General features: G+C 35.9%; 1 protein-coding gene across 1 annotated transcript; it reads right to left on the bottom strand.

The window, feature by feature from the left end:
- Positions 1-1,080: 1,080 nt before the first annotated feature.
- On the bottom strand, positions 1,081-19,893 carry LOC142538529 (transcription factor BHLH094-like; the record flags this gene model as incomplete). The annotated part of the gene is made up of 5 exons (XM_075643844.1): positions 1,081-1,587; positions 10,558-10,679; positions 10,768-10,836; positions 19,589-19,654; positions 19,744-19,893. Coding segments are annotated over 4 exons (315 nt in total), but the record flags the coding sequence as incomplete, so codon positions are not given.
- Positions 19,894-19,939: the final 46 nt, after the last annotated feature.

Here is a 19,939-nt window from a genome sequence, read left to right as displayed (position 1 = left end):
ATCCTGTACGGAGCCCTCGAAATCGGAACGGTTCCTAGCATCAACTCAATGCTGAAGTCTATCTCTCGAATCGGATGCAATCATGGAATCTCATCTGGAAAGACATCAGCAAACTCACACACCACTGGCAAGTCCGCCAATGATGGCCTCGACTTCAGTAAATCAACTGAATATACCAGGAATCCATCCGCTCCTTTCTGCAATAATCGAGTCATATTTATCGCAGATATCAAAGGAATTCTAGCTCGAGAACCCTTACCGTAAAATTTCCACTCCTCAGCCATCTCAGGTCTGAATCTCACTATCTTGTGGAAACAATCAACTGTAGCTCGGTACTTGGTCAACATATCGATACCGATAATACAATCAAAATCAGATAAACCCAGCACAATACAGTCTAACTCAATCGTATGCCCATCGTACTGCAGTATACAAGATTTCACAGTCTTCACCGATATCAAACCTGTCCCTAACGGGGAAGAGACAGACACTACCGCAGACAATGACTCAATAGGTAATGCATGACTCAATGCAAACCTCTCAGATATAAATGTATGTGATGCACCAGTATCTATCAATACATATGCAGGATAACCAGAAATAAAACAGTTACCTGCAACTACATCGTCATGTGCATCCTGTGCCTGCTTCTCAGTCAATGCAAACACTCGGGCCTGCTGTCTCGGAGGCTGGCTCACTGTCTGGCTTCCTCCCGGCCTCTGCTGTGACTGAGTAGGCGGTGCTGGTTGAAAAGAATGAACAACAGATGGTCGTCTCCATGTCTGAGCCACTGATCCAGATGACTCTGCTGCCTGGGATCCCTGAGCACTTCTCTGTGGACACACTCGAGCAAAGTGTCCCTATTGTTTGCAGATACGGCAGCTGCCAAACACTCCTTGGCACTGCTCAGTGGGATGCTTCCCTCCACAAGTATTGCAAATAGGTCCAGTATAGCTCTGGCTCTGTCGAGGACTCCCATAGCTAGACGAACTGCTTCCGGATTTCTTGAACTGCTTCCCTCTAGCCTTCAAGAAATCCTTCTTCTTGCTACTGCTGCTGCCACCCTCAAATCGAGGAGGTGGTTGTTGTGATCCCGGTGCTGGAAGCACAAACGAAGCTCCTCTCTGTCTCATCAGACCGGCTTCGGCTCCTTTGGCTCTGTTCAAGGCGTCGGTAAAATTGTTCGGTCTCCCAGTGTTTACCAACGTAAATATTTCCGGATTTAGGCCATTAATAAATTGGTCAGCAACGGCCTCATCATGTTCAGCCACGTGTGGAGCAAACCGCAACAGTGAAGAGAACTTGGCCACATATTCCTCAATGTTTAGCTGGCCCTGTCTCAAGTTTGCGAACTCGGCTCCCTTGTCCTTCCTATACGATACTGGAAAGAACCTTTGATAAAATTCAGTTCTAAACATATTCCAGGTAATGGTCGTACCTCGGTGTTCCAATCCTGTACCACATACATTTATTCAACTACGGTTTAACAACTAATGTCAAGTGTCCAACCCTATCTCTAATCCAAGTCCGGAGCCTCCACTCTAATCACGATCTCTCCTCATCTCCTGGACCCTGATCCTGTCCCACCTGTTGTCATGTACACATACAAACAAGACAACAACCGGATAACTCCGGTGAGAATAAAATCCCAGTATAAATCAACGAAACATGCAATCATATGATAAACATAGAAGCATGGATAGATAACAACAATATATATCAAAAGCTGAAACATAATCAATATCAAACTGTCGACAATGCTCGTGACTCCACGACTCAGACTAGACTCAATCCTAGTCTAGGAATCCCGGTTTCCAGATGTTGGCATTCCTATATCGACCAACAGTAATAGAAAAGACTCCAGTTCTATCCACGTCGATATAACCAGACATCCAGTGTCCTGACCTAACCGTCATGGACTGTGGCTCTATCGCCAATATCCTATCTTGTGACATCGTGCAATGTGCCCGTGGCGATCCCGCCACTATCAGGCACATCTGTCCCAAGATTTCTATACCATCTAGTGACATCGTGCAATGTGCCCGTGGCGATCCCACCACTATCAGACACTTCTGTCACAAGATTACTCGTCTAATGCCTGCTATCTATAATTCAAGAGAACAAGTATATCAATCAAATCAATGCGAATATCAATGCAATAAAATAAAGTATGTGCTTTAGGGAAACTCAAGTCTAAACCGAATCAAGTCGATCTCCCAATACCACATTGAATTATACCTTCCGTTTGTAGTCTCGGTCTGAAGCAATATCAGTTCTAAACTCAAGACTATCTCTGTAAATCTGAAACGACATGTCGAGAATCATAATATCAATATTCTATTCTCAATTCAACACTGAATCTGATTAATCTTGATTTAATCCAATTCACGACATAACGACACAATCTCAGTATCCCCGTCAATATCAAATCACCAGACATCAATTACAAATCATAACTCATATCCGATATAATCTGTAATTCATTCATAATCCAAATCTGTCCGATTTCAAATTAATATAATCAGAAAATCATAACAATCCCATAATCAGTCTGTTTCTCAATCTGACTTCGATTCTATGACATTTAACATGTCAAGAACATCATATATGAATCTATTCAATTCTGACAATGACATAATTTCAAAGCATGTCAAAACTTAATAAACTTACGTCCAGTTGAAGCCTGCGTTGATAGGAACACAGTACCGAAGTCGGATTCACAATCGGACGGACGGATCGAAATATAAAGGCGTAAGGATTTCTGTAGCTTTCTCTCGTCCCTTTTCTTAATTCTCAAATGCTGAAGCTTGTATATATATATATATATATATATACACGTTGCATGATAGAGAAACGTGTCTCGTTTTCAAGCATTTCAATCGGCGCTCGGGCGGTTGCAAATTACCGCTCGGGCGCGGCATGTTCTGCCCGAAACATTTTCTTGTTATACACTGGCGCTCGAGCGGTCAAAAACTACCGCTCGGGCGCCATAATTTCTGTCCGAATTCTCTTCTTATGGTGCATTGGCGCTCGGGCGGTTATTTCCTACCGCTCGGGCTCCAGATGTTCTGTCCAACATCTTGACTTGAATGCACTTACGCCCGGCTTCATCACTCGAGCTCCTAAAACCTTCATTGATTGCAGTTCTGTCAATTAATCAATTTCAGATTACAGTAATCACATCTCGGGCATTACAGATAATGTTTAAGAAGATAAATCTAACTTCCACAATTAACATGGATATCTTTCAACCAAGATCAAGATTCAAGAGGTCGTTGTACGTTGGCAGAATAATTGAAGTTTTATAATACATCTGACAAATCTGTAATACATGTGACAATTATCGATATGTGCAATTGAAATGTAGCACCAAGTGGAAGTTCCATTAGCTAAGTCCCAAAGGAGAGCATATGTGTATCTACATCATATTCTCTTGATGTCTTGGACACATATAGTGTTCTGTTGGGATTGGATATTGGCACTGGTAGCTGCAAGACCATGCTTTCCAGTCAGGGGAAAAAAATTAAAATCAAGCAAATATGTCTTTTATTTGAAGCAAATATAATACATGCGTCTAATTTACTGATAACGGCAATAATGAACAGAACACAAAAACAAATTATGCTAGTTTCAAATGTAACTGTGACTGTTATTATGCGAGATGATAGTTGCCAAAGAAAGCGAGTTGAGGTCCTTGATCATGGACCAAGGGGAGAAGTGGGGGATCTTAAAAGTTATTAAGCTTCAATTATCGACATCTTACACAATTTCACTGGTACATATATAACAACGAGCGCATCAATTGTCTTGATTCACAAGTTAAGTCACTTTGGAAATCCATCAACTCTTGATTAACTTCAGTTAAGTATTTCAGAATACAAGTACACACCGATTTTTAAGTATTTTTACGCATTTATCCATGCACAATGCAATTAGGGAAAAGTAAATGTAAATGAAATTTTTGAAGAACATATAGGTCAAAGTGGGTATGATACAGGGAGCACTTTTTAAAAGAGTCCACACCTTCATTTTCCAACAATTATTAGGAAAAAAAGTTTTATTGATGAAGAAAGCATAACTTAAGTTGTTGTATATCAGTACATGTGCGAATGGAAATTATTGTGTATTGACTAACTAACTCCTACTATTTATATTGGTCAATGAATTAATTCTTATGCTAACATACAAGCACCAACTCTAACACTCCCCCTCAAGGTGTGAGTGAATGTTATGCACTCCCATCTTGGCCAGGAGATCTTTAAAACGTGAGGAGAGTAGCGGCTTTGTGAACAAATCTGCCAGTTGCAACTCTGAAGAAACGTGCATTAGCTTAATAGCTCTTGCTTGCACTTGCTCGCGCACAATGTGACAATCAATGTCGATGTGCTTAGTCCTTTCGTGAAAAACTGGATTTGATCCAATGTGTATAGCAGCTTGGCTGTCGCAAAACAACGCTGATGGCTCATTGGTTTGAACTGCTAGATCTTTAGGTAATGTTCTAATCCACATAACCTCACAAATAGCTGCTGCCATAGCCCTGTATTCTGCTTCAGCAGATGATCTCGAGACCGTTTGCTATTTTTTGGATCACCAAGATATCATAGACTCACCAATGAATACACAAAAGCCCGTAACTGATCTTCATGTGTCCAAGCATGAGCGCCAATCGGCATCTGAAAAGAACTTGAGTTTTAAGTCAGATGCATTCATGTAGAACAAACCCTGCCCAATTGTCCCTTTTATATATCTCAAAACATTCAACGCTGCTTCCATATGTGATGAGCGTGGCTTAGAAACATACTGACTCAGTCTATTCACAGCATAAGTCAAGTCAGGACGAGTAATTGTGAGATATATTAAGCGACCGATTAGTCTTCTATATGCAAGAGGATCAGAGATCAACTCCCCATCATCAAGAGAAAGTTTGTGTTAGCATCCATGGGTGTGGATCTCGGCTTACACCAAAGGAGACCAGCTTCTGTGAGTAATTTCATAGCATAATTCCTTTGACAAATGGAGATTTCGTATTGCGATCTAGCCACCTCTATACCCAAGAAGTATTTCAATTCTCCCAAATCTTTCAGTTTAAACTTGCTGTCAAGAGATACTTCTTCAATTCATTTGCTTCTTTCTCGCAATTGGTGGCAACGACAATATCATCAACGTAAACTAATAGAGCAACAAATATACTTCCTCTTGTCCTAAGAAACAATGAATTATCAGCATGAGATTGTAAGAAACCGATATCTAACAGTGTAGCAGAAAACTTGGCAAACCATTGACGTGATGCTTGTTTCAAGCCATATATCGATTTGTGGAGTTTACACACAGCACTTGGTGGTAAAGTCTCCCCCTCTCTGCAATATCCTTGGGGTAGAGACATGTAGACCTATTCAGAGAGATCACCATGAAGAAAAGCATTATTAACATCGAGTTGGATTAAGAACCAACCTTGGACAGCGGCTAAGGTTAACAAAACTTTAACAGTCACAAGCTTGGCCACCGGAGAAAATGTTTCAAGGTAGTCAATGCCTTCTTGTTGTGTGTACCCTTTTGCAACTAAACGCGTCTTGTATCGTTGCAGGGAACCATTGGCAGAAAACTTGGCTTTATATACCCAACGACAGCCAACAACAGATTTGCCTGGAGGTAAAGAGATGACTGACCAAGTGTTGTTGGCTTCTAAGGCACTGATTTCATCAGCCATTGCTTGTCTCCACTCAGGAAAAGCAACAGCTTGAGAATAGTGTTCTGGTTCAATGATGGAGGATATATTGTTGACAAGGGCAGAAAAAGAAGGTGAAAGTCTACGTGAGTTAAGATATGTAGCCAAAGGATGGACTGTTGTGCAAGGAAGATTGGATGCAATTGTGAAGCAATGATAATCACGAAGATGATGTGGAGTATGAATAGGGCGATTGGATCTAGTGTGCTTTTGCAAGTCATTGGGAATAGTTGAGATAGACTCATGAGCTGGCAGAACACTATCAGAGAAAATAGAAGAATAATCAGAAACAGATGTAGTATCTGCGAAAGGACAGGATAATTCATGGAATATGATATCCCGTGAGATAAACAACTCATTAGTCTCCATGTTTAATAGTTTATAACCTTTGTAACCCGGTGGGTAACCCATGAACACAGCCTTGATGGCCCGAGAAGAAAACTTATCTCGAGAAGATGCAAGAGTTGAAGCAAAACATAAACAACCAAAAACTCTTAAGTGGGAATAAGAGGGTAATTTATGATGCAACAACTCAAAGGGTGACTTACTGTCAAGTAAAGTCGATGGAGTACGGTTGATCAAGTATACAGCAGTAAGGACACAATCTGTCCAATAAACTTTGGGAACATGGGATTGAAAAAGAAGAGCTCGAGCCACGTTTAGAATATGTTGGTGTTTACGCTCAACCACAGAATTCTGTTGTGGTCTTTCGACGCAAGAATGAAAATGGATAATGCCCTTTTGATGAAAGAAAGTTGTGAAATTGAGTTCTGGAGCATTGTCACTCTGAACCCCCTTAATTTTGACACCAGATTGAGTATGTATCATTTGATAAAAAATTGGAAAAATCGTTTGGACGTCACATTTTGCTTTCATCATGTGTGTCCAAGTGAAACGAGTGTGATCATCTACTAAGATCAAGAAATACTTATGACCTTCAACAGAAACATGATTAAAGGGACCCCAAACATCCATATGCAAAAGCTGAAAAGACACATCATACAAATTATTCTGCGAAACAAATGGCAAACGTTTTTTCTTTGATAAATGGCAAATTGAACAAGGTGTTTGTGATTGATTTACAGGGGAAAAACCCAAGTATTTATTGAAAGCAGAAAGTTTAACAAAGGAAGGATGTCCCGTACGAAAATGCCATAAGTGTGATGTAGTGCCCAAATTCAGTACACGTATAACCCATGTATTTATTTAATTATTAAAGCATTTATTTAAGTTCAAATTGAGTTTTAGTCATGCATGATTTATTTAAATGCATTATTTTTAATTATTTATGTTTATGTGATGCACGTTAAAATGTTTTTCGAGTTTCGTGTTCAGGCGATTATTCGAGGCGGGATCGTGGAAAAGACCGGTGACGATTTTTAGCAATTTAAAATGTGGTATTTTATTTTAAGTTAAGGATGGGGCATTTAAAATAATTTATTAAGTTTTTAGTATTTTAAAAAACCTTATTTATGTAGTTAGTAATTTAAGAGTTTAGAACTTTTAAAGTTAGTGTGTGTTAACCTTTAATTAGTATTTTAATTAGTTAATTTAGGACTAATTTCTCCTAATTAAAAACCCACGCACACGTTACACACACTCACACACATTTACACATTTTTACACACACTAAAACACGCAACACACCCTACACATCTTATTTTCAGATTGTAAAAGAGAGAAAAACCTAGGGTTCTTCTACCCCTCTGATTTTCCAGCGTATTTTCGGGTGTTTTCTTCAAAGATTTGAGGGCAACGATCGTCCCGGATCAACCTCGCATCTCTCCCCGTTTCGGTATCGTCGTTACGGTATTTCAAATTATCAAAAGGCACGTATATTCTGTTATTGTTGCATCGATCTTGTCATATTATGCGTGTGTTGTTATTTATGTGTAAAAATACATGTGCGATGCGTAGGAGTTTGAGCAATTATGTTTAGAACACTTTTGAAACCATTTTTAGATCTAAAATTTCGTTTTTTGCTGTATTTTTAAATACTGCGATTTTTCGGTCGCGTTTCTGAGAAAACTTTCAACACAAAAATTGTAGAACTTTTTGATACCTTCGATTTGACAGTAAATTAGAAATTTTTGGATGAAAATTGAGTGAGTTATGTCGTTTTTCGTAGGACTGCTCAAACTTCGTTTTTCAGAAAATTATGTATTGATGGGTTTTTAAGATTTTATTTGCAGGCTTCGTTGGAGATCGACGGATGATCGTTGCTGCGTCTAGGTATGCGTAGTATGATGTTGGGATATTATTTGATATGTCGTTTAGTGTCGATAGGTACGCGAATGCATTAGAAGTCGTAGGAAACGAGTAGGTGTCAATTGCCACGTTTATGAATTGTACGTGTAGTAGGGTGGACGTCGTTGCTTTGGTTGCTTGCACGAATTTGGTTCGATGTTATGGCATGCTAGGATGAGTCTCGGGGTGTCGAATCACGGTCCGTACAATAAAGTCTAGAATAATAAGCATCGAATGTATTAAATTTTCGTGAGTTTCCGATTTGCGTAGGTACACGGACCCTTACACGGGGTCCGTGCCTTTTTATCCTTCGAAGTGAATTTTTACCGAGACTACACGGACCCCCACACGGACCAGGGCACGGGGTCCGTGCCTTCCCCCTTCTGCACGACAGAATTTACCGAGTCTACACGGACCCGAAGCCGGACCTGGGCACGGGGTCCGTGTCCCTTCCTTTTGTTGGTACTTTCTTTGATCGCACACACGGACCCATACACAGACCCAGTCCCGGGGTCCATGTACTTCATGTTTTGGGAAAACTTAATGGTTTGCTTTGGGATTTCATGTGAGGGTTTAGTACATTGATTTAAACGAGGTCAATTCCCGAGTGTTTTAGAACGTCTTAAGTTATTTATGGAGTTTGGTGGTGAGCATGTGTACCTACGTCTAAGCAATGCAAGTTAAGTATTTTGAATTCAGTTAGTATGTGCAGCAACGGCCCCAATCGAAGTCCAACGAATCCCTAAACGCCAAGTAAGTATGTGACGTGCAAGAAAATATTTTTGAGTTTTTTAGGTATGCTAAATGTCTTGTGACCAATGTATGTATGGGTTTGAAAAGTGTTAAATCATGAACGGGACCAACCCACCCCGTTAAAGCATGAACGGGTTTAGATCAGGATTGGAAAGCGTTAAAACATGAACGGGGACCAATCCACCCGTTAAAGCATGAACGGGGATCTCATGTATGTGGCAGTGGGTTCGCCCCTGTCATCCCAGTACTGTGGTTTAGTCTGATCAGGCGATTATATTATGGGTCACTCGCTTTGAAACATATCTCTACGCAAAATAATGAAGTTCATGTATGTTTATGTATGTACAAGTATGCAAGCATGTTTATGAAAGTTTTTACGTATGGCACGTCTAAGATATGTATGAATGTTCAAGTTTACTTCAAGTTCAAGTTTCAAGTATGTATGTTCTATTTTTAAGCTGCATGTGGTTTTACTATGTATTATTCGTTATTCTCAGTTTATACGTGTTGAGTCTTTAGACTCACTAGGCTTGATTGATGCAGGTGAGGATGTATATGAGGAGGCTGGAGGTGGGGACCAAGGAGCAGGCTTGGACTTAGCGGGAGGCTAAACCCGAGGACCGCCCACGTTTTGAAATTTTTATGAAATGATCAAAAAACTCTGATCTTATGTCTTGATTTATGATGCTTTGAACAAGTATTTTCTTTAGCAAACTTTGTACCTGATCAATTTGGAAGGCTATTTTACATTTAAGAAAGTTTTTAATTTTTCCGCAAATTTTAAGTAGTAAAAGTACGGTACGTTACATGTGAAGGATCAACAGAGGCAGTACAAACAACTGGAGAGGAGGTATTTCCCAACTTGCTCAGCACATATAGATTTCCAACACGTTTACCCATCCCAATCATCTTGACTAGATTGATATCCTGGATTTCACAAACATCAGAGAAGAAAGAAACTGAACATGAAATAGACTTAGTGAGGGAAGTGATTGAGAGTAAATTGAATTGAAATTGTGGCACATATAAGACATCATGAAGAGTAAGATCACTGGCCAACTGAACCGAACCAGTATAGGTAACATTAATTGAAAAATTATTTGGAAGAATTACTTTGGAGTTGATCTGTCTAAATGTGGTAAAAAGAGACATGGAGCAACATATATGATGTGTGGCTCCTGTGTCTATTACCCAATCCAAGCGCTGAATAGCAGGAAAAGAATTGAGTAAAGAGAAGATAACATTGAAGCAGGACACTGAAGACTCTTGCTGTTGTCGTTCCATGATGGGGTTATTCATTGTTTGAATTTTGGAGCTCAAAAACTCTAAGAGCTGATTACATTGCCATGAGTAAGAGAGTCAACCGAGACATTCGAAGCAATTTCTAAAGATGCAGAAGATGCATAAGTTTGGCAGGCTTGTGCTTTCCCAAGAGGTGGTTTTGGTCCAAATTTGGGATGTCCAGGAGGAAAGCCGTGCAACCTGTAGCACTTATCTACTGTGTGATTGGTGTAGTTGAAATAAGAACAAACTTTATCACTTTTGGCTTTGGAATTCATGAACTTTTTTACAGTTGAATTGAAGATCGATTAATGAATTGAAGTTCGATTAGTGATCTATCTTCTCCTCTGATACCATATTAGGAAAAAGAGTTTTATTGATGAAGAAAGCAGAGCTTAAGCTGCTGTATATCTGTACATGTGCGATTGGAAATTATTGTGTATTGACTAACTAACTTTACTATTTATATTGGTCAATGAATTAATTCTTATGCTAACATACAAGCACCAACTCTAACAATAATCATTCTGGATATAGGTAAATTTACTTACTAAAATATTTAACCAGATCCAAATGATTGGTAGATGTGGTGAAGTTTACATATTCCGAGGGAAACCCTTTTGCTGTGTGGTTAAGTCCTGAATTAACAGCCTCCAGCTTCATCGACAAAAAACTATCATCCACTGAAAAGATCAGAATTACATCATATATCTAAATAACGTACAAAACAATAAACACCCAAATGGAAAGACAAGAGCTACCTCGACTGGATGCTGTAGTGACTGGATATAATTAATTATTTCGTCAAGGACCAGAGCTTTCCCAATAACCTGAAGATATTGTTTCTCCTCCTCCTTTTGAGCCAACATTTTCAACCACTGATCTTGACACTTAGTTAGAAACAAAATCAGACAAAATATAACCATTTATTTTATGAATAAAAAAATATCTTAATCTATAGGATTTTTGTTTTTAATTTGAAAGTGTCTATATAAGGCGACCGAATCGACTCGATCCATACTTACATTGAAAATTAATACTTTTCATATAAAAAATAACATTTTTTCATCATTCGGATCAGAGTTCCATTTCACAAAATTGACTCGTTAAATGATCTTATTGGAGTTTTTGTGTGTGGGTGATATTGTTAATGGCAAAATCAGATTTTTTTTAGGAAGGATAAATTTATTTAAATAAACTAATTGAAAAAATTTTGAATGGATAAAAAGAATTCAATATTATATTAATTTTGTAATATCTTAACTCATATATCCTATAATCTTTGTGTGCGTATATGTTTCTTTTTTTTTTTTTTTTCCTTTTACCTTTTGGAATAGCGACCGATCTCCTTAATAATGATATAAATTAAGTTTTATTATATTAATATCTCATATTTTAATATTCTCTGAATTTAAATTGAGAATATTAGATTTGGGAACATAATTGAAGTTCGGAACGACATCCTTTCACATGGCTACTTATGAATAATATACATGATGATTTCAAAGGAGTGGCCAATTTTTTTATTTAAAAAAAAACAGAACTAATCAAAATTTTAAAATATACATGTATATTTTTAAAAATACTTTATTTATATTCCTTGTTTTTAATATTTAAATAATATTTGTTATATTGATTAATCAAACAACATTAATCGTATAACGTAAGGGTGCAACGAATCGAATCGATACGAATATTAGTAAAAATTTTATAAATCAACTCGATCTATTAATCATCATGATCATGATGAATATACGCAATAGCCATTATTTCGTGTGCATCGTTCACCGGTTTGTAACAACGTATATATCTTGTGATAACCTGTTAATTCTCAGCCTCAACTTGTTCCTGATTGTGCGCAAACACCTGGCCCTGGGCACGAGGTCAAAGATTTGATCCCCAATCGATGGTTCCTGAGTCCTCCACTAAACAAAAGCCTGCAAACCAGAACCAGTCACAAATTCTTCTCTAGTCAGACAATCCTTCTTCGTGTGGCCAATCTCTCCACACCTTAAACAAGCTCATGTGGCTCTTCAGAATTTATCAGACGAGTGATTCTTCCCACAATGTTCACATTGGACTTTCTTCTTTCCAAAACGAAATACCCCTCCAGATCCAGAGGAAGGAGTAGAAGAGGCAAATTTCTTTGAAGTTTCCTATGGGCCCAGAGTATTTGGAGGTCGGGAAGACTAAAGAGACCTATCTCGATTCAAATTGATCTCCTCATGTCGACAATGGTTCACAAGACCTAAGTACGACGTCGGATTATCATAGACAGTAACTCGATCGAAAATCTCCTCAACTTTAATATATAGTATGAGATATTATCTCAAGATAATTTTCTCCGTGGATTTAGATTATCATAATTCCACGATTGTCAGATATTGGAAGTAATAAAATTAGTTGTTAAAACGATGGATTCATCTAATCATTTCTAAAAACTCTACAAATAAATCTTTTTAAAGTCAATTATCTAAAGAGTAAAAAGTATTTGGGCATACGAATTATTGGTTTATTGAAAAATTGGTATATTAACTATTGTAAATGACCTAAATTATATATGATCTACCCAAAAAAAGAAGCAATTTTAACCCGTCCAAATATTTTTTATTGAATTCAACTAGATATACATTTTATTTTTCAAGATTATTTTATTGATTAAAATTATATTATAATTAATAGATATCATAAAAAACTTCTAAAATTATTGACTAATAAATTATCTATTTAATTATAAAACATTTTAAAAAGTATAAATATACAACAAAATGAATTTTATTCTCTATCTAAATTATAGTATTATAATTATATTAATAAAATTAAAATATAAATAAATTATATACACGACTAAAATATATTTTAATATATTGATACAAATATAATAAAATAAATATAATTATTTATATTTAAATTAAAGTAAAAGTCGAAAAAACCACGAAGCTTATTATAAATTCCCAAACAAAGTGAACAAACTTTTGATTGTTGGAATCATACAAATCTGGATAATAAATGATATTCACATGTCGCCGTGTCAGTTTTCCGGCCACCAAGTGTAGACTTCTTTAGGAGATTTTTTTATTTTAAACTTTTTTTTGATTTCTTACAAAATGGGTACCAGATTTTTTTTTTTTAAAAAAATAGTGATTAGGGTTGCTCCGTTCGTCTGACATCAATACATCTGGGCTCCAACAACATATATATATATATATATATATATATATATATATATTTGTTTTATTATGTTTTATCAACATATAAAAATATATTTTAGAGGTATATATGATTTATTTAGTGAATTTTAATTTTATTAACATATAACTATAATATTATTATATATATTTAAAAATTTTTCTAAAATATTTTATATTCGAGTATATAATTTATTGAGATATATTTGTATTAATTAATAATTTAATATTTTAATACAAAGAGTACGATACTTATTTATCATAATATAATTTTAAAATAAATACTCTATTTTAAAAAGTTTAATACAAAGAGTACGATACTTTTCAACATTTTTATTTTGTTTATTCAGTTATGTTTGGGTTTATTACAACGTTGGAAACATCTTATCAAACTTCTTTCCCCTAGAACTTATAAGAAGTCATCAGCAATAATCTCGAGAATATTAGACAAACGTTTCAATTTATAAGTGGAATCCACGAAAGGGGGCTTCTGGAAGAGAGTAGCGTAAGCTTTCTCACATTGATCGGCGGCGTTAAACGCTTGCGTAGCCTGCTGACCGAGTTGGCGATACTGCCCATGATTCAGATTATCGTATGCCGATGATAGTATGGACGAAAAAGCAGGAACATAAAAATTCTTGCATTCGGTTGCTACATTGTGGATTTGAGGATCGGTTATGAGATAAAAGATTAGATCAATCATACGTTGAGTCATGTTCATGTTCTTTATCACCTTCCCGATGGCTAAATTTGCCAGCGCTGGGATGGGAGCCGTTTTCGTGCTCGAACTCGACCCGAAATCGGTTAAACAGTAATTTTCGTCGAATGTCTTACGACATATGTCTTCGAGTGCAGTAGCATCTACTGGTTTACCGAAGAAAGACCCGTCGATGACGAGTATCAACGCGAAGAGGAAGATGGTTTTGTTGAATATAAACTCCATTATATTTTTTGGTTTCTTGCTTTTTGGTTGTGTGGTGTTTTGTTGTCACATTGATGTGTATATATATAGAGTGCATGGTAGGTGGTGAATGGAAAGGTTGATTTAGTTGTGGATTATTTGAATATTTTCAGTGCTTTTTTGGCAAATTATACCCATAAAGTTCATTATTGACATTTATGTAAGAAGTTGACTATTGGATTTTCTTTTATCCATAATATGTAATCTTGGTACATGATCATGGCAATTCCTTACATAGTAATAAAATTCCAATAAATAAATATATTTATTGATAATTTGTAATATAGAATGAGCCATTTTATTCATTTTTCTACATTATTTAGAGATAACTTTTAATGATATACTAGTAACCAAGCACATGCAATGTGTGTAGTATAATACATGAATATTGTCGTTTTTAGAAAAATTAAACGAACGAATAAATTAAAGTTTCTAGCATTAGCTGTTGGCATACCGTTTTCTCGTACGCAAGACGTAGCGGAAGTTTTAAAATTTTTGTTTTGACGTTCAAATTATTTTTGACCGTCATATGATTTAGTTTAATTTACCTTTGCGTATTTGACATCGGCTCCAACTATCCCGGTGTTTAAACGGTAATAGCTCTTTCTGTAAATCTCTATGAACTTTTTTCAACCTCTTCAATCATCTTCATGATAAGAGACTATGTTCTTCGTGCAGATTGCACTATAAATCCACATGAAATTTGCGTCGAGATTAGTTCGACGGAATTCAAAATCACAGGACGGTGATGTGGAGTCACGGTCGTGGGCTTCCAAGAAAGGGATTGGCCATTTTTGTTAAGTGAGGGAGAAGAAAATTATAGCATATAAAATATGATATTCAATGTTATACTTATAGATTTCATAGATTGTCTGAGAATCATAGTAGGACTCTTGACTTAGAATCTTTTTAATATTCTTGAGCTAAAATCCTATTAGTAGTCTAACTTATACATTTCATTTGTCAAAACTCTACTAGGTTTTTTTTTATCTAACTAGAAGTTCTACTAGTTAGAGTTGTGTTAGGATTCTCCGATCCTATCATCTAATCGATGGACGAGTCACGATCTCATGTTGTATTTTCAACTTTTGATAATATCATGATTAATTAAATAATTATCAGTTTTTGAAAATACATGACATAGTATAATTAAATAATCGTTATTTAATTACTTAATCAATTAATTCTAAACTTTTCTAGAATATTCTATGAGAATCTTATATTTAGTAGTCACTACTGTTAATTTGTTATTTAATTAGTGTATTCTAAATTTATTAACTAAATTATTGTGAACTTATTATAACTCGATCGACTATCGACAACGCCAATGTATCGAGGGTACAAATCTCGTTCACAAATGAAAAATAAAAATTTTGAAGGCCGAAAATTTCAACTTACCCATTTTGGCAGCTATCAATTTTGTGAACTTCTTCAGTAAAATAGGCAATTCCGCTCTCTTCACTTAATTAGCAGTTACGCTAACTTCCAATAATGAAATCCATTTATAAACTCTTTTATAAGCAATCTGTTTAATCTCTATCAAACTACAGTCACCAAATTCAACTTCTTGAATTCGACTATCTCAACGGAACACAGAATCCAATATATGTGTGACCTTAAATGGTTCGTGGATACTGCTAGCCGTGAGTACACAACTTCATATGATTTAGAACAACATTTACCGTTATTCGGTTCACCCTGATTGGCCTCATTCTTTTCATCAACCATTTGATCAATAACGTCATAACTCAGTTCTTGTTACACCCATCAAATCATGGTAAAAGTGCCTAGTAGCATAGCCTATGATCCCCTAGGTATCACTATAGTGTATACAATAACCTTAAATTATAGTTAGCGTATAGTACGATCTGTTCAACTCATATATCCCGATCGAATATGCAACAATTGGTATATCGAGAGTTGTAAATGAATTCATTAACGATGTGATGTATCTTTGAATAATAATAGTGACATGTTATGTGTAACTGAGGAAACACCTTTCCAAATGCACATATTTTACTCTAGCTAGATATTCCTTGCACTATTAACTAATCAGCTCACATAAGATATCTTTGCATGTAAGTTAGCGGTGAATCCCCGACTACAATGCATTGACTCTTATGTAATTCAAAACTACACAAACCTTACCACCTGATGACCCTCAATGGAGTCGGTAAATGGATAAAAGTACATGCTAGTACGTAGAGCCTCCACGTTGTCCGGGGTCAAAGGATTAATGATGTACAATCATAACCGCGGACTATTCTATTCGACATGTGATAACCACTTGAAAAGTACGATAGAGGGTTGTTCAATGCATCACAAATAATCACCTATCTATATACATGCCCTTACCAATAAAACATGGTGTTTACATCACATATGTTAGTGTCAAGCTCGAGCCATCTTTATATTTATTTTATGGAGCTAAATCGACTGAACCATTTTAGAATATATATTAAGTTTCTTAATAAGTTTCATGATATTATGTTGAGAGGCAGACCTAATGATGGTACTTATTGTATATTCAATGACTTTATCTATGGAGCTTGCATGGGTATTGTGGGGCCCCGGGTCCGACATTTAATACTAATAATTATAATTGTAACAAACCAAATAATTGAATAAAACATATAATCCATGGTTCACCCACTGACATAAACATCGTCACAATACTTTAAAGTTTTCAAATTTTTACAATATAAGTTTTAACATGCCCAAATAACTAGTGCCAAAATAATCCAAACATCATAAAATAGCTCCTAAGACCCCAGAATCTCACTTTAACTCGCATCTCCTCGCCTGGAACTGGACTCTGGCATCCCAAGCCTCGCCTCACCTACCGTCAAGCACATGAAAACAAGAGGTAGCCGACCTGCCGGTGAGTATAAACCCAGTATGATACAATCAATAACATATGAGAATTAAAATTTCAAATACATCATATGAAATTCATAAATGTGCAATACAATGCAATGCAAGATCAAAAGCTGTGGGCTATCAATAAATCTCAAGATCAATTGAATCATCTGGTCATAGGTATCCAAGGGAAGAGAATCCCCCAGCAACATCCACAAACTCAACCGCTCGGGGTGGATGTTGTATTCTACAATCCCAGGACTATGGTGCGCCTATAGAGAGTGTTCAGGCCATAGCAGCGACCTCCGCATACACTATGCCAACTCAACTATAGCCCCATACATCCAACAATTCAAGGCGACCTCCGCCATATCAAATCTGAAATCGAAAGTGGCTCAATATGCAATGTAATGATGCAAATCAATAACATCATCTCGATATCAGAATAAGATCATCTCAAGACAACAATCATCAACAAATCACAAGTAATTCATCGAACCATAGAATTTTCAATTTAAAATAAAAATGATACTTTTACCTCGTATGTTATCAACCGTAACATACCTTTCAAATATTAGCAAAACGAGATCAAAGTGTGTAGTTTAAAAGTCTTGAACCTCTTAAGTCTGCTATAATTCAAGAACTTGAATCATTTATCAAAACGGAGCATTTTTTGTACAAAATTCATAATTAATTCAATATTGCATCAAATCAAGATCCGCAAATTGGATATGCAAGAAAACTCAAAGCCCAACAATTAATCTTCACAAAGTTTTGTCAAATGAAGTTGTTTACCCATTCGTTAATAATATGAAACATACAACATAATTCCCACGAATTCTGTGTCAATATATTTCTTGCACACTTTAGTATTTTGAGCATAACTTTCTCAATAACCAATGGAATCAAGCCAATTTGGTATCATTTCGAAGACAATACAATGTTCTATAATCTTATTTGAACATCAAATCCAGAATCTCAACCAATAATTCCCAGAATTCGAATAAACAGAAGGCATGTACGCAAATCTGCACTAACTCGGATTTCAAGACCAGTTTTAGTAAAAATCACATATCTCTCTCGTTTCTTCATGGCATTGAGTGATTCAAGAACCAAATCGAAGCTAACTTGATGCTCTACAAGTTTGATGGAGATCATAACTCCAAATCCAAATATAACTGTCCCATATACACGAAATACAGAAGGTGTAAAAATCATTCTTTGCACATAAAAAAGAAATCATGATCATATCCCTTTTTAAATTCAAACCAACTCAAATACATCTTCAACACCTTAATATCCCAAATATCAACTCAAATATCAATTCTAAACTTCAACCCATTTCCAAACTTGAATAAAAATGGGAAATACTTACATCATCTTGAAGCCCATGACGAGAGGATCACAAATCTACCTTCATTTCATATTTTTCTTGAGAGAATCACCCATAAAATGAGGAAGAAGTTCGAAAATGGAGGAGAGATGGATAAGGGTTTGCGTGAAGGAGGAGGAAAATGATTGGAGGAGGTGAAAGATGGCTTACATATTGATTTTTCGCATTTCTAGCGCCGCAGCGCCAAAATGCCGCAGCTCTATCGCCTAGGCGCTACTATTCTAGCGCCGCAACGCTTGAATAGTAACCCATGAACATTAACTTTTTTTTTTTGCAATTTTTTTTAAATTTGGGCATTACTGGTATACATATAAAGAAATATCATAATTGAATAAAATCATAAAATATTGTTAAAATAAATATTATTTTTACATTAGAGTCAATACAACACAAACCACAAGTTGACTCACTGGACACCTACTTTAACATTAGAAAATTAAAAAAAAATGAGAATAAAAGAAATAGAGATTATATAGAACGGAAGTTGAGGAATTTTGATCTTAGTGGGAAGTTACAATGGTTGGTGGAGTAAAATTTGAAAGAAAATATATTTTTATCATTTTTTCCATAAATTGTTAGTTAGCAATAAGTGGTGAAGAATCTATATTTTTGCGAAAACACGACCACGTTCATTGTTCGTGAAGTAAGGGCATGGATAATGTTTAAGAAGATAAATCTAACTTCAACAATTAACATGGATATCTTACAACCAAGATCAAGATTCAAGAAGTCGTTGTACATTGGCAGAATAATTGAAGTTTTATAATACATATGACAAATCTTTAATACATGTGACAATTATCGATATGTGCAATTGAAATGTAGCACCAAGTGGAAGTTCCATTAGCTAAGTCCCAAAGGAGAGCATATGTGTATCTACATCATATTCTCTTGATGTCTTGGACACATATAGTGTTCTGTTGGGATTGGATATTGGCACTGGTATATAATTAATTATTTCGTCAAGGACCAGAGCTTTCCCAATAACCTGAACATGGTATGTACTAAGTAGCATAATATATTTCCCAAGTATGTCAACACATTATGATACAATGAAGCACCGACAATTTCAAAATTTATCAACAATAATAATGGCTATTAATGGCAGGTACTTGTATTTTTTCAAAAAATAAGAAAGAACGAATTAATTAATTCCTAACAGATGAGAGAAAACTAGAGACCTTGTTACATCCTGGAACCAAATCCTGCAGGATTTTCATCCTCTCACTGATCTTTTCCCTCCGAGCCTGAAAAAATAAGTGCACTAATCAGAAACTACATTACTTATAACAACACATACTAAGAACATTAAAAAAAAAAAGCACAAAAGATTTACTCTTTCGGCTAGACTGTGGCTATCAGTGGCTTGACCCCTTCTTGCTCTCACATGAATGTAATCTTTAGGCGGTTCACACTTGCTCGTCTCATCAACTGGCTTGATACTTGTCCCTGAACTTGTGTGAGGCCCATTTACTCTAATGACAATTAATGATCAAACAATAATGGTTTGACTTAAAGCTGCAGCGGAAAAA

This window comes from Primulina tabacum, chromosome 3, assembly GCF_025594145.1.
Source record: "Primulina tabacum isolate GXHZ01 chromosome 3, ASM2559414v2, whole genome shotgun sequence".
NCBI lineage: Eukaryota > Viridiplantae > Streptophyta > Magnoliopsida > Lamiales > Gesneriaceae > Primulina > Primulina tabacum.
The sequence above is the reverse complement of the archived record's forward strand: the minus strand, read 5'-3'. Positions and strand labels throughout refer to the sequence as shown.